We start from the raw sequence: 26,176 nt of genomic DNA, 5'->3' as shown, positions 1-26,176 counted from the left end.
CTCAGGGCGCCCAGGAGTTCGAGGCTGCAGTGTGCCGTGATTGCGCCACTGTACTCCAACCTGGGTTACAGAGCGAGACCTTGTCTCAAAAACATAAAAATAAAAAACATAGCTCAGGGCCCAGATGTCTGGAGGAAGGTTTTAAGGGCAGAGCTATGATGGAGTACTCACAGGGAGAGGGTAGCCGGAGGCTGGTACCAGCAATGGCATCAGGAGGAATCTCAACAGCGAACTGCTGTGCAGCCCTCAAAACCCACTTGCAATGACTTTGAGCCATGGGTCTATTTCACTCCGCTCCCCTCCCCACTCTTCCCTTCCTCCTTTCTCAGCCCCTCACAGATCCAGACGTTTGGAGCTCATCTTTGTAAATACGGGCTTTTATTCACTGCCAGCTCCAGGATGGAAGGAGGGGGTGAATCATGCAGAGCCTTGGTCTACCCTCCAACACTAGGCAGTGCTGGACAGGGGACTCAGAAAGGGAAGCAGAGTGGGCCGTTGATGTCTGGAAAGCTCCCTCACCAGAGTGCCCAGTGGATCACACAGCATCATGGGGGATGAGCTGGGGCTGGAGTCGGCTGTATCTGACACCAGACCCTCCATTCAAGCTCCCTTGATGACAACGCCCACAACAGGGTCTGGCTGATGCTCCGTTCTGCCACGACTCCTGCTGGGTGATGGTGGGACAGGTCTCCGCCCCTCGCTGGGGTCTCAGCTGCTCTGTCTGTAAAACGGAGGTGATGACACCACCTCCAGCCTTCTCAAGGCTGGCTGAGGGAGAAGCCACGTAAAAGCGCTTGGCACACAGTAGGTGCTTAATAAACAGTCAATGGGATTAGTCTTGTAAACACAAGGAAACTGAGGCACAGAGTGGGAAAGCCATTTTCCCAGAGCCACACAGTGAAGCTGAAATTCAAACTCAAGCCTCGACTGGGTTTTCTGGCTTGAACATCCCAGAGAGGCTCTGACATATGGAGGGAACCTCTAACAGGTGTTTCAGACACATCACGGCCAAGGGCTTACTCTGCTGGGCCTCAAACACATGGCATCTTGTCCAAGGTAGACTGGACAAGGCGAGGCCGAGGTGGAGCCTGAGGGGAGGGGACACTGAGTGTTTCTGGAAGTAGCTGAACGTAATCCCGCAGGACTGGCATACTGGAGTGTGCCCCGAGATAGCCGAGCATTTCCGGAGGGGCTGCCTTGGCAGTGCCAGGTGAGGCCTGGACCTTCCTTTATCAGTGCTCACCTGGGGAGCGGATGACCCCTCTGCCCAGATCTGGTGAACACCTATTCATCCATCAAAGCTCCAGCTCCCACATCCCTTCTCCAGGCTGAAGCCAGCAGGATTGGAGGCAGACTCTATATATAGAGCAGGCACTGCCTGGGGATGGCAGCTATGATGGTGGGAAGTGGCCTTCAGAATCCAGTCCATCGCTGGGATTACGTTGTTTTGTGGGTGAGAGGAATTATTTACGGACACTCCAGGTTGTATCCGAACTGGGCCGGTACAGGTGACCAGGTGACTTCAACTCCATCCCCTCAAATGGGTGGGTGTGGGGAGGGGAACGAGACCAGGTAACACAAAACACTTAAAAAGTACAGAAAAACTAGAAAACACAAACACAGATGACTTGTCCAAAGTGCTTCCTTCTCAGCCCAGAGGGGCAGGGCCTGCAAACAGAGTCCCAGGTGCCTGGGGCAAGACCTGGCAGCCGCCTTCAGGGGGCGGCTCAGTACGGCTATCGCTTATAAAAAGTAATAAATTAGGCTGGGCCCAGTGGCTCATGCCTGTAATCCCAGCACTTTGGGCGGCCAAGGCAGGCGAATCATGAGGTCAGGAGTTCGAGCCCAGCCTGACCAACATGGTGAAACCCCGTCTGTACTAAAAATACAAAAAATTAGCTGGGCATAGTGGCGGGTGCCTGTAATCCCAGCTACTTGGGAAGCTGAGGCAGGACAATCACTTGAACTTGGGAGGCGGAGGTTGCAGTGAGCCGAGATCACGCCACTGCACTCCAGCCTGGGCAACAGAGTAAGACTCTGTCTCAAAAGAAAAAAAAGAAAAAAAAAGTAATAAATTAGTTGCAGGGATTTGCTGCTATTTACAAAGCCACCCTTGTCCCCCATTCTTGCCCCATCCAGCCCCCTGATTGACACCAGAACACAAGCGATGTCTCCACCTTCCAGCAGGGACCAAGATGGCTTCTCGCCTTCTGGGTGTCAGGCTGGTGGCTCAGTCCCCATCCAGGCGTGACGTTACGGAAAAAACATTGCACAAGAAAACGCGTAACTTTGAGGCCAGGGAGAGACCTGGCCAGGGATCAGTCTCTCCCGGTGGGCCCGAGAGCTACTGGCACGGCTTCCTCGCCCTCCACGGCGATCTGTGGCACTGAGGCAGGCAGCCCAGTGGCCTCCTCCTGCGGCTCATCGAAGCTAACCTCCTGCACGGCCTCCTGCTTCTTGAAGGAGTCTCGGCGCTCGGACAGGTGCAGCCGCCGCATGACCACGAGCTCGGCCTCTGGCCCACGACTGCGCCGCCCCGCCTCCCCATCCAGCCGCTCCCCTGTGCCCAGCTTGTCAGCCGACTGGCCCCGGCGCAGCCGCGGGGATCGGGCAGGTGGGGGTGGGTGCCCGGGCAGGGGCGAGGGCGAGCGGGGTGGGGGCGCAGAGATGGGCGGGCAGGCCAGTGGGGAGGGCGGGATGCTGCTGGTGGACTTGCGGCGGCCAGTCTTGGGGCGGGGTGGCCCAAGCTTGGCAGCCAGGCCGTGCAGGGAGCTGGGGCGGGTGTGGCCAGCAGCAGCTGGGGAGGCGGGGCTGCTGGAGCTCGGGGATGCGCTGGGTGGGGATGCAGTGGTATCTGTGGGTGATAAGCGTAGGTCAGGGCTGCTGGCCTCAATGTCCCCAGCCTGGAAGTGGAGCTGTGGGACTGACAAAAACTGCTAAAGCCCACATCCTCCCATGTGGCCACCCATCATGCCTGGTTGTTTTTGTTTTTGAGACAGGGTCTTGCTCTGTTGCCCAGGCTGCAGTGCACTGGCTCAATCATAGCCTCAACATCCTGGGCTGAAACGATCCTCACAACTCAGCCTCCCGAGTAGCTGGGACAATAGGTGCACGCCACCATGGCTGGCTAATTTTTTTTTTTTTTAATAGAGTCTCGCTCTGTGACCCAGCCTGGAGTGCAGTGGCGTGATCTTGGCTCACTGCAACCTTCACCTCCCAGGTTCAAGTGATTCTCGTGCCTTGGCCCTCTAAGTAACTGGGACTACAGGCATGTGCCACCACACCTGGCTAATTTTTGTATTTTCAGTAGAGTTGGGGTTTCACCATGTTGGCCAGGCTGGTCTCAAACTCCTGACCTCAAGTGATCCGCCTGCTTTGGCCTCCCAAAGTGCTGGGATTACAGGCATGAGCCATCATGCCTGGTTCATGCCAGACTTTTCTGCCTCCTGCTCAGGGTTGTTACCTTGGCCTAGCTCTGGTGAACTCCTACTCACCCATCAAAGCCCCACCTCCTACTACTCCCCCTCCTCCAGAAAGCCTTCTCTGTATCACTTGTGTTTTTTGTTTGTTTGTTTTTCCCTTTTGTTTTTTGAGACGGGGTCTCACTCTGTTGCCCAGGCTGGAGTACAGTGGTGCAATCATGGCTCACTGCAGCCTTGACCTCCTGGGCTCAAGTGATCCTCCCATCTCAGCCTCCAGAGTAGCTGGGACCACAGGTGTGCACCACCACACCCACCTAATTTTTTTTTTTTGAGATGGAGTTTTGCTGTTGTTGCCCAGGCTGGAGTGCAATGGCACAATCTCGGCTCACCGCAACCTCCGCCTCCCGGGTTCAAGCGATTCTCCTGCCTCAGCCTCCCTAGTAGCTGGGATTACAGGCACGTGCCACCACGCCTGGCTGATTTTGTATTTTTAGTAGAGACGGGGTTTCTCCATGTTGGTCAGGCTGGTCTTGAACTCCTGACCTCAGGTGATCCACCTGCCTCGGCCTCCCAAAGTGCTGGGATTACAGGTGTGAGCCTCCATGCCCGGCCTCACACCCACCTAATTTTTTTGTTTTGTACAGATGGGGTCTCCCTGTGTTGCCCAGGCTGGTCTCAAACTCCTGGGCTCAGTGATCCTCCTGCCTCGGGCTCCCAAAGTGTTGGGATTACAGGTATGAGCCTCCGTGCCTGGCCTCTTCTCAGTTTTCCCACCCTCCTGTCTAGCCCCATTTGTCCATGATGTTTCCTCTGCTGGGTACATCCTTCCCTGGCATCTGCACTCGTCTCTAAGTACTCCCAGGTTCCCTGCTAGACACCAGGATCCTGGTCATCTTTTTCCCTACATTGCGTCATTCCATCCCCCAAACTCCTTCCTCCCTCCTGCGGCCCACCAGCCCTTGCTCCCAGGGTAGCCGGGGCGGCGGGGGGTCAGGGTGCACCCACCTGCTGGGACATCAGGGGCTGGGCTTCGGCAGGGAGTGGTGGGGCTGGGGGAGAGGCTGTGGGTGGGCGAGCCAGGGAGGCTCTCACTGGATGACAGTGAGTGGTGGAGTCCGGAGGAGAAGCTGCGGCTGGTGTGCAGCACGGAGGTCTGCTTGGAGATCTTCTTGAAGAGTGACTTTCGCCTGGGGTAAGAAAACCGGAGGCTTCAGAACCCCTGCTCCTGGCCAGGCATGGTGGCTCACACCTGTAATCCCAGCACTTTCAGAGGCTGAGGAAGACGGATCATTTAAGGTCAGGAGTTCGAGACCAGCCTGGCCAACATGGTGAAACCCTGTCTCTACTGAAAATATAAGAATTAGCTGGGCATGATGGTGCACTCCCGTAATCCCAGCTACTTAGGGGGCTGAGGCAGGACAGTTGCTTGAACCCGGGAGGTGGAGGTTGCAGTGAGCCAAGATTGAGCCACTGCACTCCAGCCTGGGCAACAGAGCAAGACTCTGTCTCAAAAAAAAAAAAAAGAAAAGGAAAAAGAAAAGAAAAAAAGAACCCCAGTCCCCATGGCCCGCCCCCTGTGTACCGCTCCCTGGTGGTCACTGCCGCGCACCGATCCTGGGTCTCCCGCCGACGGCTCCGCTTACTCCTGCGTGCCATGCGGCCCTTGGCCACATTCTTCCGGGCGGGGCCCACCTTGATGGAGGTGTTCTCCAGGGCCGTGGTCCGCAGGGATATCTTGTTGCCGCTCTGTGGGAGGGATGGTGAGGGGTTGCCTCTGTGCTTCTCACAGGGCCCAGCACTTGCCAGGCAGCTGTTATGTCCCGTTCACTCCCGGCACCAGCTGGGACCCACCACCCCAACATCCATTCATCCACACAACCAGTGACCTACCCAATATATCCGGTCAAACAATAGCCCAGGGAGCACCACCCCTCCTGCTAAAGATCCTTCCCTCTGCGGTCAACGCCCATCGAGGCCTGCCCTCTTCACTCTCCACCCTCCCAGGGTCTGTCACCCACGTATCTGGTATCCACCCATTAATCACCCCAACATCTCCCCATCCCCCAATCATTCACCTAATGGCCCATGAGTCATTAGGCCAAAGACACCTGTCCAGTGTCCAGCTATCCAATGAACCACCCACGCAGCTGCCCACATGAGAGCCCTCTATTTTTTTAGAACCAGGGTCTCACTCCGTCTCCCAGGCTGGAGTGCAGTATGGCACGATCATGGCTCACTATGGCCTCAACCTCCTGGGCCCAAGCGATCCTCTCACCTCAGACTCCCAAGTACCTAGGACTATAGGCGCATGCCACCACGCCTAGCTAATTTTATTTTTTAATTTTTTGCAGAGATGGAGTCTCGCTCTGTTGCCCAGGCTGGTCTCAAAGTCCTGAGCTCAGGTGATCCTCCCGCCTCGGCCTCCCAAAGTGCTGGGATTACAGGTGTGTGCCACTGCGCCCGGCCCTTCCTCCTGTCTTGAGCCCATCTCCTACCTCCAGGCCTCAGGCCAGAGGGAATAACAGATGTGAGGGTGCCCAGGGAGAAGGGAGGGCTTCCTGGAGGAGCAGCTCTAAGGGGTGATGCTGGGGGCTGAAGAAAGACATGTATTCTGGGCAGAAGGAAGTAGATGTGCCAGGCCTGTAGTTGACATTGAATGTGGGGTTGTGTGTCTGGACGCGGAGAACCACAGGGAACCGGGAGCTGCGGCCAAGGGGTGCCGGGGAGCCCTGAGGGTGGGCAGTGGGGGTGCCGCACCTTCAGCAGCAGCTCCACGACGTCCATGTGCACCAGCCCCAGCACCGACTCCCCGTTGATGTGGGTGATGAGGTCCCCGGCCCGCAGGCCCGCCTCCTGGGCGGGGCTTCCGTCCTCCACACTCTGGGGGCAGACAAGAACGGTGGGGTCAATGGCCTGGGCCCCATATCTGGAGACCCCAGCCCACGCTGGGTCTGCTGTGGGACCCCAGCAAGCTGCTGCCTCTTGTGCTGCCTCAGTTTCCCTGATCCTGGGGAACTCCTACTCACCCATCAAAGCCCCAGCTCCTACGCCCCCTCCTCCAGAAAGCCTTCTATGTCTGTTCAGGGAGCAACCAATAGGGAGGGCATGCCCCGACGCCCTTGGGCTGGGAGAGGGAGGGTAACATGCCCAGTTCGTCCCCATATGGAGCTGGGAGGTTAATGCCACTTGGGATCTGTGAGCCTCCATCCATCCATCCTTGTCTCTCTCATCTGACCTCCTCCCTGCCAAATGACAGGGACCAAGATGAACTCGGTGGCACCAGCTCTGTCTACCTAACCCTGCCAGGCTCCAAAATGCAGCTCTGAGAAGGGACGTGACTGGGCAGAGTCAGACTAGAACCCGGGTCCCTGCCATTCCCACTTGGCACTCACCCAGACGACGTGGTGCACAGTGTAGACGTCGCTATCACCCATGTAGACGCGGATCGCCCGTAGGCTGAAGCCGTACTTCTTGCCGGAGCTGTGGATGACGATGGGGGGCCGCAGGCTGCCACACACCGGGGACGGGTCTCGGCTCGGCGAAGAGTCACGGGACGACGGGTTCGAGGACAGAGAGCGTGGGGAAAGGGGGCTCATGAGGGGGCCGCCGCTGCCATCATCTGCAGGGGGTTAGGGAGGGGGTCACTCACTCCCTCGCAGGTCTTCCCTGGGGCCCCCTCTTTCCCACCACAACGACCACCCTGGCCACTTTGCTGTTGCTTCAATGTCCCAAGCATGGTCACCCCACCAGGCCTTTGCACGTGCAGTGGCCTCTACTGGGAACACCATCTCCCCAGCTCTCCATGTGTCCTGCTCCTCCTCCCCTGTTCTGGGGCTCATCCCCAGCCTCCCCAACTCAGGAAGGGCCCCCATCCTGTTGGTTAAAATGGGTGCAGACAAAGGTGAGAGGAGGCCTTGGGCATTACCTGCCGTGATGATGAGGGACAGGGCAGAGACAGAGGCCGACTTGGGCACACGGCCCCCACCGCCGCCACCACTGCCACTGCTGGAGGACGCTCTGGACTTCTCAGGGGCTGGGTCTCTTGGGCCCCCAAGGCGGCGGCCCCGGCCGGCATCCAGAGGCCTTGGTGTGGAGTGTCGGGCGCCAATGCTGTTGCTTCGTAGGCGGGCATGGCTGAGAGCAGCTGTGTCGGCTAGAGGGTCAGAAGGGTCAGCCGGGTGCCCCTCAAACTCACCATGTGGTCCTAAAGGGACCTTAAGGCCCTTCCTCCCTGGTCGCTATTTACACAGTCCAGCCTCCTGGCCTTTGCTCATGCAGTTCCCTCTTCTTGCACTCCCTTCCCAAATTATACTCTATGCAAAAGTCTTCAAGTCCCCTCCTCCAGGAAGCCTTCCTCCACACCCATTTAGACCCTTAGTTCCCCCATCTTGGGAGCTAGGTGTCCCATCCTGACTCTGAAGCTGGGGGCATTTACCCTAGACTGGGGTTCCTTGGGGGCTGGAGGTCTCTCTGGGACCCTAGCTTCTCCTCTCTTAAAGCCTTTGTTGGCTGTGGAGAACTCCTACTCATCCTTGAAAACCCATCTCAAATAGCCCCTCCTCTGGGAAACTTCCATGACATCATCCCTCTTACTCAGGGCCCAACTTACCAGAAAGGCTCGAGGGCTTGGGCATCACTGGGGTGGCCGCTGGTGGGGGGTCAGGCTCCCCTAGAATGAAGACGGGCCTCTTGGGGCCTGCAGGGGCTGGGGCTGCCCCCTCATCCTCTGATGAGAAGGCAAACTTGGGCATTGTGTCCAGGCTGATGGTATTCAGGAGAGATGGGCTGGGACCCCGCTCGGGCTGGGACGAAGATGACTGACAGGAGGATCCAGAGGATGTCCAGGACCTCAGCCTGCAGGGAGGAAGAGCCTGCATCACCCCTGCCAGGCACCTGCACCCCAGGATACTCAGCCACCTTTCATGGTCACATCTTAACTCTCGGTCTGCAGTCAGGGGCAATTTGCATAGACAGGACGAGTTCCTTCTGTCTGCACTGTCCTCTCTGTCCACCTGGAGACCGCTTATTCACCTTTTTTTTTAAAGACAGGGTCTCACTCTGTCACCCAGGCTGAAGTGCAGTGGTGCAATCTCAGCTCACTACAACCACTGCCCCCAGGGCTCAAGTGATTCTCCTGCCTCAGCCTCCCACGTAGCTGGGATTACGGGTGCCTGCCACCACACTGGGCTAATTTTTGTATTTTTAGTAGAGATGGGGTTACACCATGTTGGCCAGACTGATCCTGAATTCCTGAGCTCAAGTGACCCGCCTGCCTTGGGGTCCCAAAGTGCTGGGATTACAGGTGTGAGCCACTGCACCCGGCTTCCTATTCAACTTTTAAAACCCAGCTTCCAGGCTGAGTGCAGTGGCTGACACCTATAATTCCAGCATTTTGGGAGGCTGAGACAGGAGGATTGTTTGAGGCCAGGAGTTCGAGACCAGGCTGGGCAACATAAGGAGACCCCATCTCTACAATTTTTTGTTTTTTGTCTTTTTTTTTTTTTTTTGAGACAAGAGTCTCGCTCTGTCACCCTGGCCAGAGTGCAGTGGCACGATCTTGGCTGACTGTAACCTCCGCCTCCCAGGTTCAAACAATTCTCGTACCTAAGCCTCCCAAGTAGCTGGGATTACAGGCGTGCACCACTATGCCTGGCTAATTTTTTTGTATTTTTAGTAGAGACGGGGTTTCGCCATGTTGACCAGACTGGTCTTGAACTCCTGACCTCAGGTAATCCACCTGCCTCGGCTTCCCAAAGTGATGGGATTACAGGTGTAAGCCCTGCACCTGGCCTACAAAAAATTGTTTAAAAAATTAGCCGGGTGCCGTGGTGCACGCCTGTAGTCCCAGCTACTTGAGAGGATCTCTTGAGCCCAGGAGTCTGAAGCTGCAGTGAGCTATGATCGTGCCACTGCACTCTAGTCTGGGAGACAGAGTGAGAACCAGTCTCTTAAAAAAAGAAAAAAAAAAAGACCAGGCACATTGGCTCACCCCTGTAATCCTAGCACTTTGGGAGGCTGAGGAGGGCGGATCACGAGGTCAGGAGATCAAGACCATCCTGGCTAACACGGCAAAACCCCGTCTCTACTAAAAATATAAAAAAATTAGCCAGGTGTGGTGGCAGGCGTCTGTAGTCCCACCTACTCAGGAGGCTGAGGCAGGAGAATGGCGTGAAACCGGGAGGCGGAGCTTGCAGTGAGGCGAGACTGCACCACTGCACTCCAGCCTGTGTGACACAGCGAGACTCCGTCTCAAAAAAAAAAGACCAGCTTCCAACACCCAACCTCTAGTAGACATTGACTGTTTCTGTTGAGTTTGAGCTTTGAAGGATGAACAGGAGTTAGTAAGCAAAGGGCATTCTGGACAGAAGGAAAAGTGTGCCTAGCAGCATGATGGTACAAAGCTGTTTTATGTTTGCATGGGGAGAAACACAGAGCCAAAGGGAGCAAGGTTGTCAGGGACCTGACAGGCTGGTCAATATGTTTGACCCTTTTCTACTTGGCCACTAGGAAACTCCCTTTGCATCACATTTTGTGTCTCTACCTCCCAGCAGGCTTGGAAGCTGGATCTGCCTACACTTCCCCAGGCCACCTACCGGATGTCAGCACTCAGCCGGCGGCCATAGTCCACTTCGCTGCGCTCCCACCCCTCCTCCCGGTCTTCACTGAAGCTCCTTTCAGCAAAGGTAGGAGTGGGCTGGACGGCCAGGAACTCAGAGCTGCTGTAGACCTGGGAGGCAAGATAAAAGAATGGTAAGCCGGGTGCAGTGGCTCATGCCTGTAATCCCAGCACTTTCGGAGGCCCAGCTGGGAGGATTGCTTAAGCCCAGGAGTTTGAGACTAGCCTGGGCAACATAGCAAAACCCTGTCTCAAAAAAAGAAAAAAAAAGAAACCCAAACAAAAAAACCAGTAACAACAAAGGTGGCAAGAAAGCTGGATTAGACCGGGCCTGGTGACTTACGCCTGTAATCCCAGCACTTTGGGAGGCTGAGGTGGGCGGATCACTTGAGGCCAGGCGTTCAAGACCAGCCTGGCCAACATGGTGAAAACCTGTCTCTACTAAAAATACAAAAATTAGCTGGGTGTGGTGGCACATGCCTGTAGTCCCAGCTACTTGGGAGGCTGAGGCAGGAGAATGGCTTGAACCCGGAAAGCGGAGGTTGCAGTGAGCCAAGATCGTGCCACTGCACTCCAGCCTAGGAGACAGAGCGAGACTCTGTTTCAAAAAAAAAAAAAAAAAAGAAAGCGGGCTTAGTCCGGTGATTCCTATGTACCAGGTGCTTCGGTATGAGTCACTTCTCTAAATTCTCACTCCCCACATCCCTAAAAGAGCATAGACTTTAGCCCATTGTACAGATGGAAAAACTGAGGCTCAGGGGTCAGGCTACCAAGCTGCGTTTTTGCTGCTGACTAGAAAGTCCTGCCTGGGGCACAGGCCTAAAGCAGAGTGGAGCATTTTTTGATCAGATCATAAACAAAGTAGGGAATGTAAGTTAAGCTCGTGAGGTTATAAAATAACATCCAGGGCCAGGCGCGGTGGTTCATGCCTTTAATCCCAGGACTTTGGGAGGCTGAGGCGGGTAGATCGCTTGAGGACAGGAGTTTGAGACCAGCCTGGGCAACATGGTGAAACCCCGTTGCTACTAAAAATACAAAAATTAACTGGGTGTGGTGGCGCGCACCTGTAATCCCAGCTACTCGGGAGGCTGAGGCAGGAGAATCGCTTGAACCCAGAAGGTGGAGGTTGCAGTGAGCTGAGATTGCACCATTGCACTCCAGCCTGGGCAACAGAGCAAGACTCCATCTCGATAAATAAATAAATAAGTAAATAAACTAAAATAACACCCAGCATGGTACCTGTATTCACAAGGTGGAATAGACCCAAATGTGCATCAAAGATGGGTGGATAAACAATGTGTTCCATCCATATGATGGAATATTATGCAGCCATAAAAAGGAAGCAAGCACTGGTCCACACTGCAGTAGGGATGAGCTTTGAGTACATGATGCTGAGTAAGAGAAGCCAGACCCAAAAGGCCACATAGTGTGAGATTGCATTGATATGAAATGCCCAGAACAGGCAAATCCATAAAGATGGAAGCTGAAGGAGGACAAATGGGGAGTGGTTGCTAATGGGTACAAATTTTTGGGGGAATCAAACATTTGAGAGCTAGATAGAGGTGATGGTTGCACAACATTGTGAATGTAATGAATGCCACGAAATTGTACACTTTATTTTATTATTATCATTATTTTTTGAGACAGAGTCTCGCTCTGTCGCCCAGGCTGGAGTGCAGCGGTGTGATCTCAGCTTACTGCAGCTTCCACCTCTGGGATTCAGGCAATACTCTTGCCTCAGCCTCCCGAGTAGCTGGGGTTACAGGCACCTGCCACCACGCCTGGCTAATTTTTGTATTTTTAGTAGAGACAGGGCTTCACCATGTTAGTCAGGCTGGTCTTGAACTCCTGACCTCAAGTGATCCGCCCGCCTTGGAAATTGCCTTAAAATGGCTAAAACAAAAGCAAATCAAAAAAACAAAACAAAACAAAACAAAAAACAAGGCCGGGTGCGATGGCTCATGCCTGTAATCCCAGCGCTTTAGGAGGCCGAGGCGGGCAGATCACGAGGTCAAGAGTTTGAGACCAGCCTGGCCAACATGGTGAAACACCATCTCTACTAAAAATACAAAAAAATTTGACCAGGTGCGGTGGCTCATGCCTGTAATCCCAGTACTTTGGGAGGCTGAGGCAGGAGGATAGCCTGAGGTCAGGAGTTTGAGACCAGCCTGGCCAACATGGTGAAACCCCATCTCTACTAAAAATACAAAAAAATTAGCTGGGTGTGGTGGCAGACGTCTGTAATCCCAGATACTCGGAAGGCTGAGGCAGGAGAATCGCTTGAACCCGGAAGGCAGAGGTTGCAGTGAGCCGAGACTGCGCCATTGCACTCCAGCCTGGGCAACAGAGCGAGACTCCGTCTCAAACAAAACAAAACAAAAAAACAATACAATTCCTAGCACTTTGGGAGGCCGAGGTGGGAGGATCACTTGAGTTCAGGAGTTGGAGACCAGCCTGGGCAGCATAGCAAGACCTCATCTCTACAGAAGAAAACAAAGCAAAATCAAAAAACAGATACGAAAGCAAACAGACATCATGCAATGTTTTCTGAGCAGTGGCTCCCCTCAGGACCCGGACCCACCTTGCTGAACCGGTGGGAGCAGGAGGAGAACTGGGGGATCTCTGTGGACGATTCTTCATCATTGGTCTCATCGTCCTCGGAGCCCAGATGGCGGTAACGTTCTGAACGTGCTGTGGGAGGGAGAGGCACATGCAGCACGCCTGATGCCCAGAGATGATCTCGAGGGCAGTGTGGCGATGCGGGGAGGGCATTTCAGGATAGGGTCACTGCCAGGGCAAAGGCTCTGAGGTGGGACAGTGCCTGGTGTGTTTAAGGACCACAGGAGGCTTGGGTGGCAGAGCAGATATCTGGGGATCAACACCAGCTGTGTCCCTAAAAAGTTGTGGGGCCGGGCGCAGTGGCTCACGCCTGTAATCCCAGCGCTTTGAGAGGCCGAGGCGGGTGGATCACTAGAGGTCAGGAGTTTGAGACCAGCCTGGCCAACATGGTGAAACCCCGTCTCTACTACAAATACAAATATTAGCTGGGCAGTAGTGGTACGCGCCTGTAATCCCAGCTACTTGGGAGGCTGAGGCAGGAGAATCGCTTGAGCCTGGGAGGCAGAGGTTGTGGTGAGTCGAAATCGCACCACTGCACTCCAGCCTGGGTGACAGAGCGAGACTCCATCTCAAAAAATAAATAATTAAAAAGTTGTGGGAGCAATTAGCCAAGCATGGTGGCAGGCACCTGTAATCCCAACTACTCAGGAGGCTGAGGCAGATAATTGCTTGAAACCGGGAGGCAGAGGTTCCAGTGAAACGAGATCGCGCCACTGCACTCCAGCCTGGGCGACAGAGCGAGACTCTGTCTCAAAAAAAACAACCAAAAAACAAAAAAACAGGTTGTGGGACCAGGGGTGGAAATTCCTATTTCTGAGCTTCAGTGATTCCTTGAAATGGGTCACACAGAATTAGGTAAAATTGTGCATCTTTTTTTTTTTTTTTGAGGCAGTTTTGCTCTTGTTGCCCAGGCTGGAGTGCAATGGTGCCATCTCAGCTCACTGCAACCTCCACCTCCCGGGATCAAGCAATTCTCGTGCCTTAGCCTCCCGAATAGCTGGGATTACAGGCATGTACCACCATGCCTGCCTAATTTTTTGTATTTTTGGTAGAGATGGGGTTTCTCCATGTTGGTCAGGCAGGCTGGTCTCAAACTCCTGACCTCAGGTGATCTACCCACCTCGGCCTCCCAAAGTTCTGGGATTAAAGGCTTGAGCCACTGCGCCTGGCCAAAATTGTGCATCTCAAACATAAAGGATGTTCCTCATTTTACAGAAGAGGAAACAGAAGCTCAGAGAAGACCTCTGACATGAAGCAAGTTCTGAAGGAGGTGCTGGACACTGAAGGGCAGGACCCCCAAGTAGGGAGAGAGTCATCCCTGAGAGCTCACCTACAGTGCCCCTGCAGGGACCCCTCCACTAAAGCTGCAAGAGGCGCCCTACCCTCCTGGATAACAGATGGGGCCCCATGCCTGGTCAGGGATGGACACCCAGGAGGCCCAACTTGCTGGGGAACCCCAGACAAGGGTCTGCCACACTTGGTGCCTTGGTTTCTCCTTCTGAAGCCTGAGGGATGCTGTGGCCTCCTGAGCCCAGACGCACAGGAAATCCAGCCAGGGGGTGGCCGACACACACCCTAGATTCTTGGAAGGCTCAGGAAGTCGGAAGCTCCAGGCCTAGGGTGAGGTGCCAAGCTCGGGTGGAATGCCTGGCACACAGCCCTCTGCCCCCAGGGATTGAGGGATGGCAGAGCCTCCCCTGCCAGGGGGACCCCTCCTTACTGTCAAAGTAGCTGGTATCATCCTCGGCTTCGAGCTGGGGCACGAACTCAGCTTTGTGTCGGAGAAGCCCTGCCCAGTCCAGGGCCAGGAAAAAGGGGTGCTGCTTCACTTCGTGGGTGCCACCTGCAGATATGCCCAGCTGAGCCCTGCGGGTCCTCACCTCACCCGCCACAGGATGCCCCCCACCCCCACGGCCCATGCTGGACACAGGGTGGGGACAACACAGAACCAGAAAAATGGGCTGGGCGCAGTGGCTCACACCTGTAATCCCAGCACTTTGGGAGGCCAAGAAGGGAGGATCACCTGAGGTCAGGAGTTCAAGACCAGCCTGGCCAGCATGGCAAAACCCCATCTCTTCTAAAAACACAAAAATTAGCAGGGTGTGGTGGCTGATGCCTGTATTCCCAGCTACTCGGGAGGCTGAGGCAAGAGAATCGCTTGAACCTGGGAGGTGGAGATTGCAGCAGTGAGCTGAGATAGCACCACTGCACTCCAACCTGGGCAACAAAGTGAGACTCTGTCTCAAACAACAACAACAACAACAACAACAAAAAAAAAGAACCAGAAAAATGGGAACAAAAATCTGCTGTCATTTAGGAGCTTGGAGAGGGACCAAGCCAGGATTCAAACCCAGGCCAGCAGCCAGGCATGGTGGCTCATGCCTGTAATGCCAGCACTTTGGGAGGCTGAGGCGGGCAGATCACTTGAGGTCAGGAGTTTGAGACCAGCCTGGGCAACATGGTGAAATCTCGTCTCTACCAAAAGTATAAAAATTAGCCGGGCATGATGGCACATGCCTGTGGTTCCAGCTACTCGGGAGGCTGAGGTGGGAGGATCGCTTGAGCCTGGGAGGCGGAGGTTGCAGTGAGCCAAGATTGTGCAACTCCACTCCAGCCTGAGTGACAGAGTGAGATCTAATCTCAGAAAAATAAAAAAGCACCCAGGCTGCCCAGGTTCCAAAGATTCTGCCCTTCTCTCTGTTGCCATCTGGGACCACACCGCCTAGAGAAAGCCCAGAGCCTTACAAGGGCCTCCTTCCCGGGCTCCTCCCACTTGTTTCTGCTCCACAGAGCAGGTGATCATCCCCGACCTTGGACCCAACCGTCTCCCATAGCGAAGCCTCAGTCATGTACAGGAGCCATAGTGGCCATGTGATGGGTGGCTGCATGAGTCTCAAACGGTCCCTTAATGATTAACCAGGTGACTAGGAAAACTGGGACAGCAGGATCTTCTGGGCCTTTGACACAGGTCCTGGTGATTTCACAGCCTCACATACTTATTCAGGCTCAGTGCTCCATATAGGCACCAGACCCAGCTACTTTCTATTCTTTCCAAGGTCTTGTGATAGTTCCTGGAGAACTCCTGTGCATCCTTCAAAACCCTAGCTGCAAACTCCCTCCTCCATGCAGCTTCCCAAGTAGAACTCTTGTCTACCCCGGGCGCTATGCCTCCGTTTCCTGGGTCCCAGGGCCTGAAGGAGCCACCCACCTGGGTTCTCCCCCACACTACATACCAGTGCCCAGACGGTCCAGCGGGCTCTGCCGGAGCAACCTGGTGATGAGGTCCTGGGCGTCCGCTGGAAGGGCCTCGTCTCCCTCTGGCCACATGATCTCATCTAAAATAAGGGAGGGAGGGAGAAGGCAGGGTACCCCTTTCTAGTACCATCCACCATTTCCCCTCACTTCACTGTACTCCAAACCACTGGCCTCCTCTGCCCCTTCAACGTGGCAGGCTCGGTACCCACTGACAGGCTTTGCCACAGCTGTGCCCTATGTTCAGAGCCACCTTTCCCTTTTCTGTCTCTATGCCTTCTTGTCATTCTCAGGTTCTTGCAGGTCTCTGCTCACATGTCACTTCTGTTTTTTATTTTTTGAGATGGAGTCTTGCTCTGTCGCCCAGGCTGGAGTGCAGTGGCACAATCTCAGCTCACTGCAACCTCTGCCTCCTGGGTTCAAGTGATTCTCTTGCCTCAGCCTCCCAAGTAGCTGGGATTACAGGTGCCCGCCACCATGCGCGGCTAATTTTTGTATTTTTAGTAGAGATGGGGTTTCACCATGTTGTCCAGGCTGGTGTTAAACTCCCGGCCTTATATGATCCTCCTGCCTTAGCCTCCCAAAGTGCTGGAATTACAGGTGTGAGCCACCATGCCCAGCCTCACATGTCACTTCAGTGAAGCCTCCGTGACCCTATAATTAATCCAGCCACCCGCCTCACTCAGCACCCCGCCGCCTCCCCACCTGGCATCCAACTCCCTCCCCTCTTCCTGCTTCTCTCCCTGACATGCGGGTGGAGGACCGCTGCCCAGAGCTCTGGTGGGGCTGCAGCTCAAACCCGGGCCCATGGAGGAAACGCACCGCTGACCACCTGACCGAAGAGTTCCTCGGGGGTGTCTCCAAAGAAAGGCACGCAGCCCACCAGAAACTCATAGAGGACGACGCCCATGGCCCACCAGTCCACTGGCTTCCCATAGCCCTGGCGGAAGATCACCTCGGGGGCTATGTACTCCGGCGTCCCACACACCTGGGCCAGGCAGAACGGGGAAACTGAGGCCAGCCCCCAGCCCAAGAGAGGCCCCAGGAGAGAGGAGGAGGCATCCCAGGGCTGCCCACCCACCTGCCTGCCCACCTGCTTGTCAATGAACTCTCGGGCGTCCTTCTCGATGTGGCCCTCATAGAGGTTGGTGGCCATGCTCATGAGGCCGATCTTGGACAGGCCGAAGTCCGTGAGCTTGATGTGGCCAAGCGAGGTGATGAGCAGACTGTGGGCAGGTTAGGGGTGTGCTCAGAGCTGGGGGGCTGGGGTGCCTGGCCTCTCCTTCTGCCCCAGACCTTGGCTCCACCTGAGATGGGCGGAGCTCTGCCTCCAACTCCTGGGCCCTAGCGATCCTCCTGCTCAGCCTCCCAAGTAGCTGGAACTACAGGTGCACACCACCATACCCGGCTAAGGTTTTTTTTTGTAGACATGAGGTCTTGCTATGTTGCCCAGGCTGGTCTTGAATTGCTGGCCTCAAGCAATCCTCCCACCTTTGAAAGTGCTGGCATGACAGGTGTGAGCCAGCATGCCTCGTCTCTACTGTGTGTATGTATATGTGTGTGTGTATATATATATATTTTTTAGTGTATTTTTAGTAAAGACGGGGTTTTGCCATGTTGGTCAGGCTGGTCTCGAACTCCTGATCTCAGGTAATTCACCCGCCTTGGCCTCCCAAAGTGCCGGCCCAGAATTGTTTCTTTACAGAGCTGGAGCAAACAGGAGGTACTGACTACATAGTTCATTAAATGATGGTTATACACAGTGAATTCTCTGGAATGTATTTTTAAGTGGCAGATGCACCCAGAAGGTGCACGGAAATGCGACTTCATACAGCTGGTGCATAAGACACTATGATGTAGCAAAACATTTATATATTTAGGTCCATAGGAAAACCTAAACAGCAGTGTATACTGTACCTGCGCGAGAGTTTTAAAAATGAGTTCATTTGCCGGGCACGGTGGCTCACAACTGTAATCCCAGCACTTTGGAAGGCTGAGGCCGGCGGATCACCTGAGGTTGGGAGTTCAAAACCAGCCTGACCAACATGGTGAAACCCCGTCTCTACTAAAAATACAAAAATTATCTGGGCGTGGTGGCGCATGCCTGTAATCCCAGCTACTTGGAAGGCTGAGGCAAGAGAATCGCTTGAACCAGGGAGTCTGAGGTTGCAGTGAGCTGAGATCGCACCATTGCACTCCAGCCTGGCGACAGAGCAAGACTCCGTCTCAAAAAAAAAATTAGCTGGGCGTAGTGGCACATGCCTGTAATTCCAGCTACTCGGGAAGCTGAGGCAGGAATATTGCTTGAACCCGGTAGGCGGAGGTTGCAGTGAGCCAAGACTGCGCCACTGTACTCCAACCTGGGCAACAGAGACTGTCCCTGTCTCAAAAAATAAATAAATAAATAAAGATAAAGTGTTCTGGGCCAGGTACACAGTCATTGCCTAATAACTGTTCTTCTGCCTATTTTGTACACACCTGGTGCCTAACAAGTACATGCCAACCAAGAAAATGTGATATAGAAACCCAACGTTAGTGTGTAAGGAGTTATTCATACTTCTGAGTTCCTTAGAGCATCGAGCACAGGCCCAGGTATACAGCAGGTGCCAAATACATGTCTGTTTTCTAAGCCACTTGCCAACTGCAAAATGCCCTGAAAACATGCAAGGCGCTTTTTTTTTTTTTAGATGGAGTCTCGCTCTGTCGCCCAGGCTTGGGTGCAGTGGCACGATCTTGGCTCATTGCAACCTCTGCCTTCCGGGTTCAAGTGATTCTCCTGCCTCAGCCTCCTGAGTAGCTGGGACTACAGGTGCGCACTACCACTCCCAGCTGATTTTTGTATTTTTAGTAGAGACAAGGTTTAACTATGTTGGCCAGGCTGGGCTTGAACTCCTGACCTCAGGTGATCCACCTGCCTTGGCCTCCCAAAGTGCTGGGATTATAGGTGTGAGCCACCGAGCCTGGCCTACATGCAAGGCTCTTAACACTTATGTTCACATCTCCATACATGTATGTGAGGAATGTCAGTTCTTGCGTCATATCTTGAGGACACTTGATAAACGGACATTCCTTTTTCCCTGTACACAGCAGGCACTCAATAAATGCAGAGGAGAAAATAATACAGGGGTTTCAAAGCAGGTGGCCCTGTGTCTCCCAATTGCCCATAGAAGGTCTGGCATGCAGTAGGTGCTTACTACATACTAGAATAAAATAAACATCCTAAGGCTCTCAGTAAACACGTTCTCTTCCTTGCTTTCCTGCACTAATATACAGCAGGTGCTCAAGACATGCACGGTCACTGTCTTTACATGTAAGGTCTCGCAAATTGCATAATCCTGTTCTGTGGATGTAGCTGGTATCTTATAAGTGCATGTTCTCTCCCCTTGTGCAGCAGCAGCTCTGGGTGCGCAGCCCCATCTCCTGTATACAGTGTGTGCATCCTAAGTGCACATCCTCACCCCTTGATTGGCAGCACCTCCATAAGTGCACTGGCCTTCCCCTGCATACAGCAGACGCCTATTAAGTGTCTGCTCTCCTCTCCTCTGTACACACAAGATGTTCACCATGTGCTCATTCCCTGCCTTCCTGTCAGGAGGTACCAACAGAGCTCAGACAGATGGGGCTCCTGAAGGGTCCCGGGATGCACCTCAGAGGCTCTGCCCCTGATCCTCTTTGGCCCCGCCCTGACCCTCTCTGGCCCCGCCCCCAATCCTCTCTGGCCCCGCCCTCCCCGAGGCCCCGCGCATGCTAGCTCAGCTCACTTGTCTGGTTTGAGGTCACGGTGCACGATGCCATAGTTATGCAGGTACTCCAGCGCCAACACCGTCTCGGCGAAGTACAGGCGGGCCATGTCCACGGGCAGCGGGCCCATGTTCTTCAAGAGCGTGGCGCAGTCGCCGCCTGGAAGAGGGGCGGATGTAGTCATGAGGCCCGGCCCCCGCCCACCCCTTACATTATACCCAATGCCTACGCATCCTCCTCGCTTTACCTCCTGCAAAGGGTCCCCGGTTTGTTCTGTCTCAGCGGGGAGGGTCGGGGGAGAGGGAAGGGGCGGACCCTATCTTCATTTATTTTTAATTTTTTAATTTTTTTTTTTCTTTTTGAGAGTCTTGCTGTCACCAGGCTGGAGTGCAGTGGCGCGATCTCGGCTCACTGCAACCTCCGCCTCCCGGGTTCAAGCGAGTCTCCTGCCCCAGCCTCCAGAGTAGCTGGGATTACAGGCTGCACACCACCACACCCAGCTAATTTTTGTACTCTTAGTAGAGATGGGGCTTCACTATGTTGGCCAGGATGGTCTCAATCTCTTGACCTCGTGATCCACCAGCCTTGGCCTCCCAAAGTGCTGAGATTACAGGCGATGGCCACCGTGCCCGGCCTATTTTTTAAATTTTTATTTATTTTTTTGAGACAGAGTCTCACTCTGTTGCCCAGGCTAGAGTGCAGTGGCGCAGTCTCGGCTCACTGCAAGCTGCGCCTCCAGAGTTCAAGCAAATCTCCTGCTTCAGCCTCCCGAGTAGCTGGGACCATAGGTGTGAATGGGGGTTTCGCCATGTTGCTTAGGCTGGTCTCGAAGTCCTGACCTCAAGCGATCAGCCCACTTCGGCCTCCCAAAGTGTTGGGACTACAGGCGTGAGCCAGCGCGCCAAGCTGAGACCCTGCCTTCTGATTCTCCCCAACAGGGCAGCAATTAGTGCTGTATACAGCTGGTGTCTCCTAAGTGCATGTTCACTGTCTCGCCTGGGAGTACTTTGGTAATAGTGCTTTACCTGCCTGAACCATACATCTCCCTGCCTTCACTTCTGGCCTCCAGGCCTCTGCCCATCAGTTCCCCTCACCTAGGATGGCCACCCTCCTCTTGCCTCCAGGGTCCTATCCTCACACACTCCTGTCTGGGCTCCTCCAGCCCTAAACCCCCATGGCTGGGCTCCCTACCCCAGACTGGGGTTCCTGAGGGTCCCCCAAAGCAGGGTGAGAGACCTCATGGAGGACAGAACAGACCTCAACTTGGTCTAAAAATTTTCTCCCAGGCGTGGAGGGGAGGGGTGAGTTCCCCATCGCTGGAGGCATGCAAGCCCCAGTGAGCATACCTTCCACGTATTCCATGACCATACACAGGTGGCGCCGGGTCTCAAAGGAGCAGAACATGCTGACCACAAAGGGGTTCTCAGCAAAGGTGAGAATGTCACGCTCCACAAAGACCTGCTGGATCTGGTTACGCAGGATCAAGTTCTGTTTGTTGATCTTCTTGATGGCAAAGCGCTGCCGCGTGTCACGGTGCCGCACCAGGTAGACGGCCCTGCAGACAGAGGGCCAGGCTTGCTGGGACTGGAGATCGAGGCCCCGGCAGGCACTACAGCTCAACTTGAGCCCAGATCCCAACCTGCCTGGCCTTTGCCTGTGCTGTGCCCTCCATCTGGGCCACCCTTTCTCCTTACCTGGTCCCCCTCCCAGAGCAGCCACCTTTGGGTTTAAGCCACCATGGCTGGGGGTCATATAAATGGGCTGCACATGGCCCTTGTATATTGGCCTCTAGGTTGTATGTTTCTTTTATTTTTATTTTATCTTATTTTATGTTTTTTGAGATGGCACGTCACTCTGTTGCCCAGGCTGGAGCACAGTCATGAGATCATGGCTCACTATAGTTTTGACCACCCCCCGGGCTCAAATGATCCTCCCACACCAGAGCCTGGCTAATGTTTAAATTTTTTGTAGAGATGAGGTCTCGCTATGTTGCAGAGGCTAGTCTCAAACTCCTGGCCTCAAGTGATCCTCCCACCTCGGGCTCCCAAAGTGCTGGGATTATAGGCGAGAGCCACTGCACCTGGTTGCTTGTGTATTTCTTTCTTTTTTTTTTTTTTTGAGATGGTCTCACTGTGTCACCCAGGCTGGAGTGCAGTGGGGCGATCTCGGCTCACTGCAACCTCTGCCTCCTGGGTTCAGGTGATCCTCCAACTTCAGCCTACCAAGTAGCTGGAATTACAGGCATGTGCCATTATGCCCAGCTAATTATTCTATTTTTAGTATTGATGGGGTTTTGCCATGTTGCCCAGGCTGGTCTCGAACTCCTGGCCTCAAGCGATCCTCCTACCTTGGCCTCCCAAAGTGCCTCCACACCTGGTCTAGCTCTTTTAAAAGCCTGCTAGCACGAAGCTCAAAGTTTTACACATCCATTTGTTTTACACACAGCCCAAATAAGCAAAATTTTAGCCACTGAGAGCCTGTTTGCTTTGCAGACTCGTGAAACTGCACCATCTCTGAGCCATGGATAAGATGAACTTTGTGGATTTCAAGACCCTAAGCTGCTACCGCCCTGCAGGGAGTCTCTGACCCAGAGATTGAGTGCCCATGCTGTTGAACAACATCACCTAGACACGTAAGCCCCTTCTCTGATCCCCCTCTCCCCGGGGAGTTCCCTTGCCGGCCTCTCCCTCTTGATGGTGACTCTGGGAACCTCAGCCTCCAAAGGGCTTATGCTATGAGGGACTTCCCTTGTATGCAAGCCTGCCATTCGAAGCAGCACCTAAATAAAGTTCACTGTGTGCTACTCCCACTGGGTGGGCATCTATTTCCTTGATCAGCCCCCAAGCCCCTAGAACGCCCTACACTTGGGGCAGGTAAAGGCCTGGCTCGTGGACAGAGCACACATGAGGCCACAACCTCGATATGGCGTGTCTCCACTTCCCCCTCCAGGCCTCAGGTGCCCTCTCTGCCCATTCAAGGGTGAATGTGTGAGCCCTGCTGGGGTGGGAGGGGGATGCAGGGGCTGTCTGGGCCTCAACCATCCCCTCAGGCATCTGTGAAATGGGACTATGCAGGACTCAGGGACTCACCCATAGGCTCCGTTGCTAATGAGTTTGATGGTCTCAAAGTCGCTTTCGCATGGCTTCCTCCGTGACTGGCCGACCAGGGCGCGGCTCTAGGGGATGGGAAGGGCTTAGGGTCCTGCCCCGCTGTAGAGCTGGCCAGGCTTCTCCTGCCCCCAAGCCCAAACCACTGGTCCTGGTGCCCGATGCTACCTCCTCCCCTGTCCAAACTTCTCCAACTCAGCTTCTGACTTTCTGTACTTTTTTGCGCACAGCTGTGCCCTCCTCCTGGGAAACTCTTACACGTCCTGCAAAACTCACCTTTCCGGTGCCCCTCCAGCACCGCCCCCACCTGACTTCCGAGGCAGGGCAGTCCCACGTGCCGTCACCTTGCCTCCAAAGTCAACCGATGCTAATTAAGCTACATGCAAGACCTCAGCCCTTTCTGTGGGTGCCTGGTCCACTCTGGAAAGAACAAGATGAGCGGGGGCCCCCAGCCTCTGCTACTCACCTCCGGGGACTCAGGTGCTGGGGGCTGTTCTTCTTCGAGGTGACTCAGTGGCACCATCTCTGCAAGATGAGGGAGGAGGCTCAGCTGGGGCCTCCCTGCCTCACCATGCATCACCCAGCAATTCCCTGAGGCCTCTAGAGTTCTCACCCCAGGCTGGGGATGCGGTGCCTCCCCTGACCAGCTCCCATGACACTGTCATGAAGCCACAACCGGGAGGCTGGATGAAGCAATGACTTAGGAACCTTCTAGAAGGGCCAGTGGGCTGCCCTGGCTCTGAAGTGCTCAGTCATGATCAAACTCAGGCTCTGAGCCTTGAGCCTGTGAACACGGGATGTGACACAGGCCCCCTGGGCGTCAGCTCCTAACATCTTCCTCAGCTCAGGGGGCAGCCCAGGTGGAGGGTCCAATATGTTCTTGCCCCAGGCCTCGGCAGAGGGGCAGCCCCTAGCGAATGCCTGGCAAACATGGTCGAGCCACAGACCACATGTGATCTGGCCTTAGGTACACCTGGGTTTGATTCCCTGCTCAGCCTTATCTGCCTGGAGCCTCAGTTTCCCCAGCTTTATTTTTTATTAGTATGATTATTTAATTAATTTATTTATTTGAGATGGAGTCTCGCTCTGTCACCCAGGCTGGAGTGCAGTGGTGTGATCTCAGCTCACTGCAACCTCTGCCTCTTGGGTTCAAGTGAGTCTCCTGTCTCAGCCTCCCAAGTAGCTGGGATTACAGGCGTGTGCCACCATGCCCAGCTAATTTTTGTATTTTTATTTTTATTTTTTGAGACGCAGTCTCACTGTGTCGCCCAGGCTGGAGTGCAGTGGCACGATCTCGGCTCACTGCAACCTCCACCACCTGAGTTGAAGAGATTCTCCTGCCTCAGCCTCCCGAGTGGCTGGGATTACAGGCGCCTGCCACCACACCCGGCTAATTTTTGTATTTTTAGTAGAGATGGGGTTTCACCATGTTGGCCAGGCTGGTCTTGAACTCCTGACCTCAGGTGATCTGCCTGCCTCGGCCTCCCAAAGTGCTGGGATTACAGGTATGAGCCACTAGGCCCAGCCTAATTTTTGTATTTTTAGTAGAGACAGGGTTTCACCACCTTGGCCAGGCTCATCTCTAACTACTGACCTCAGGTGATCTGCCCGCCTTGGCCTCCCAAAGTGCTGGGATTACAGGCGTGAGCCACCGCACCTGGCCAAGTATGATTATTTCAGAGACAGGCTCTTGCTGTGTCACCCAGGCTGGAGTGCAGTGGTGCCATCATGGCTCACTGCAGCTTCAGTCTCCTAAACTGAAGCGATCCTCCCACCTCAGCCTCTCGAGTAGGTGGGACTACAGCCACACCTGGCTAATTTTTAAAAATACTTTTTGTAAAGATGGGGTCTTGCTATATCGCCCAGGCTGGAGTGCAGTGGTGCGATCATAGCTCACTGCAGCCTCAAACCCCTGGGCTCAAGCAATCTTCCCACTTCAGCCCCCCAAGTAGCTAGGACTACAGGCATGTGCCATCATGCCTGGCTAATTGTTTTTTTAATAGAGACGAGATCTCACTATGTTGCCCAAGCTGGTCTCAAACTCCTGGCTTCAAGTGATCCTCCTGCATTGGCCTCCCAAAATGCTGGGATTACAAGTGTGAGCTACCATGCCGGGCCTCCCCAGCTTTAAATGGGGACAGTGGCAGGTCAGTCCCACTCCAGGAATGGTCCAACCTTAGGGTCTATGCCTATGCTGACTGTTTCACTCTTTCCTTTGGATCTGCAACCTGGTTACCTCCTGCACTCCAGGCCTCAGTTTGAACACTGCCTCCTCCCAGAGCCTCCCCTGGCTACTGCTGGACCAGGCTAGGTCCAAGTTCAATGCTCCAGCTTTCAGTTCCTCTTAGCCTGGCTATTTGTGGAAATTTTTTTTTTTTCTCTTTTTGAGACAGGGTCTGGCTTTGTCACCCAGGCTGGAGGACAGTGGTGTGATCATAGCTCATTGCAGTCTCAACCTGCCAAGCTCAAGCAATCTTCCCACCTTAGCCTCCTGAGTAGCTGGGACTACAGGCGCGCACTGCTACACCCAGCTACATCTTTTTTTTTTTTTTTTTTTTAATGTAGGCTCACTCTTTCGCTCAGGCTAGAGTGCAGTGGCGTGATCTTGGCTCACTGCAACCTCTGCCTCCTGAGTTCGAGCTATTCTCCTGCCTCAGCCTCCCAAGTAGCTGGGATCTACAGGCACCTGCCACCACACCCAGCTAATATTTGTTTTTAGTAGAGATGGAGTTTCCGCATATTGGCCAGGCTAGTCTTGAATTCCTGAGCTCAAGTGATCCACCCGCCTCAGTCTCACAAAGTGCTGGGATTATGGGATTATAGGCGTGAGCCACTGCACCTGGCTGGCTGTGGGAGTTGTTTTTTTTTGAGACAGAGTCTCGCCCTGTTGCCCAGGCTGGAATGAAGTGGCGTGATCTTGGCTCACTGCAACCTCCGCCTCCAGGGTTCAAGTGATTCTCCTGCCTCAGCCTCCCCAGTAGCTGGGATTACAGGCACACGCCACCACACCTGGCTAATTTTTGTATCTTTAGTAGAGATGGGGTTTCACCATGTTGTCCTGGCTGGTCTTGAACTCCTGACCTTGTGATCCACCCACCTCGGCCTCCCAAAAGTGCTGGGATTACAGGTGTGATCCACCGCACCCGGCCGGCTGTGGGAGTTTTTGACCATCTTCTTACCTACGGGTTGTCCTGTTTGACTCCAAATCCACTTTCTGGGCTACAGTAAAGGCCACAGAAATTGGTAAAGCCATTTGTGAATTTGCAGGACAAAGGGAAGGCCACTGCTAACACTGGTCCCCAGGCTTCCCGGCCATCTTAACTTGGCATTTGAGGACACTGAGGCCCCTGGGCCCCAAAAGATCAGAGGGTCTCAGCATAATTCCTGCAGGGGACCTAAGAGCAAGGCCACAGAGAGAC

The 26,176-nt window shown here is 54.3% G+C and overlaps 1 protein-coding gene across 25 annotated transcripts in view; it reads right to left on the bottom strand.

Annotated features, from left to right (window-relative positions):
* Window positions 1-361: 361 nt before the first annotated feature.
* MAST3 (microtubule associated serine/threonine kinase 3) overlaps window positions 362-26,176 on the bottom strand; it is a 54,850-nt gene continuing 29,035 nt past the window's right edge. For 14 of the 25 annotated variants that reach the window (XM_054463187.2, XM_054463192.2, XM_054463189.2 and 11 more), the window contains 17 exons: window positions 23,224-23,282; window positions 22,740-22,825; window positions 20,997-21,205; window positions 19,671-19,809; window positions 17,003-17,135; window positions 16,732-16,897; window positions 15,891-15,992; window positions 14,378-14,500; window positions 12,620-12,729; window positions 10,016-10,149; window positions 8,032-8,276; window positions 7,348-7,575; window positions 6,815-7,041; window positions 6,180-6,302; window positions 5,005-5,168; window positions 4,428-4,609; window positions 362-2,854 (listed from right to left, as the gene is read on the bottom strand). In XM_054463187.2, coding sequence (XP_054319162.1) covers window positions 2,319-2,854; window positions 4,428-4,609; window positions 5,005-5,168; window positions 6,180-6,302; window positions 6,815-7,041; window positions 7,348-7,575; window positions 8,032-8,276; window positions 10,016-10,149; window positions 12,620-12,729; window positions 14,378-14,500; window positions 15,891-15,992; window positions 16,732-16,897; window positions 17,003-17,135; window positions 19,671-19,809; window positions 20,997-21,205; window positions 22,740-22,825; window positions 23,224-23,282 — 2,966 coding nt within the window. In that variant the 3' untranslated portion in view covers window positions 362-2,318. The remainder of the gene's footprint in view (window positions 2,855-4,427; window positions 4,610-5,004; window positions 5,169-6,179; window positions 6,303-6,814; window positions 7,042-7,347; window positions 7,576-8,031; window positions 8,277-10,015; window positions 10,150-12,619; window positions 12,730-14,377; window positions 14,501-15,890; window positions 15,993-16,731; window positions 16,898-17,002; window positions 17,136-19,670; window positions 19,810-20,996; window positions 21,206-22,739; window positions 22,826-23,223; window positions 23,283-26,176) is intronic. The other 11 variants (XM_054463196.2, XM_054463201.2, XM_054463198.2 and 8 more) reach the window with 1 other exon arrangement.

The sequence above is a fragment of the Pongo pygmaeus genome, chromosome 20, assembly GCF_028885625.2.
Source record: "Pongo pygmaeus isolate AG05252 chromosome 20, NHGRI_mPonPyg2-v2.0_pri, whole genome shotgun sequence".
Lineage (NCBI taxonomy): Eukaryota > Metazoa > Chordata > Mammalia > Primates > Hominidae > Pongo > Pongo pygmaeus.
This window is presented reverse-complemented; position numbering and strand designations above follow the sequence as displayed.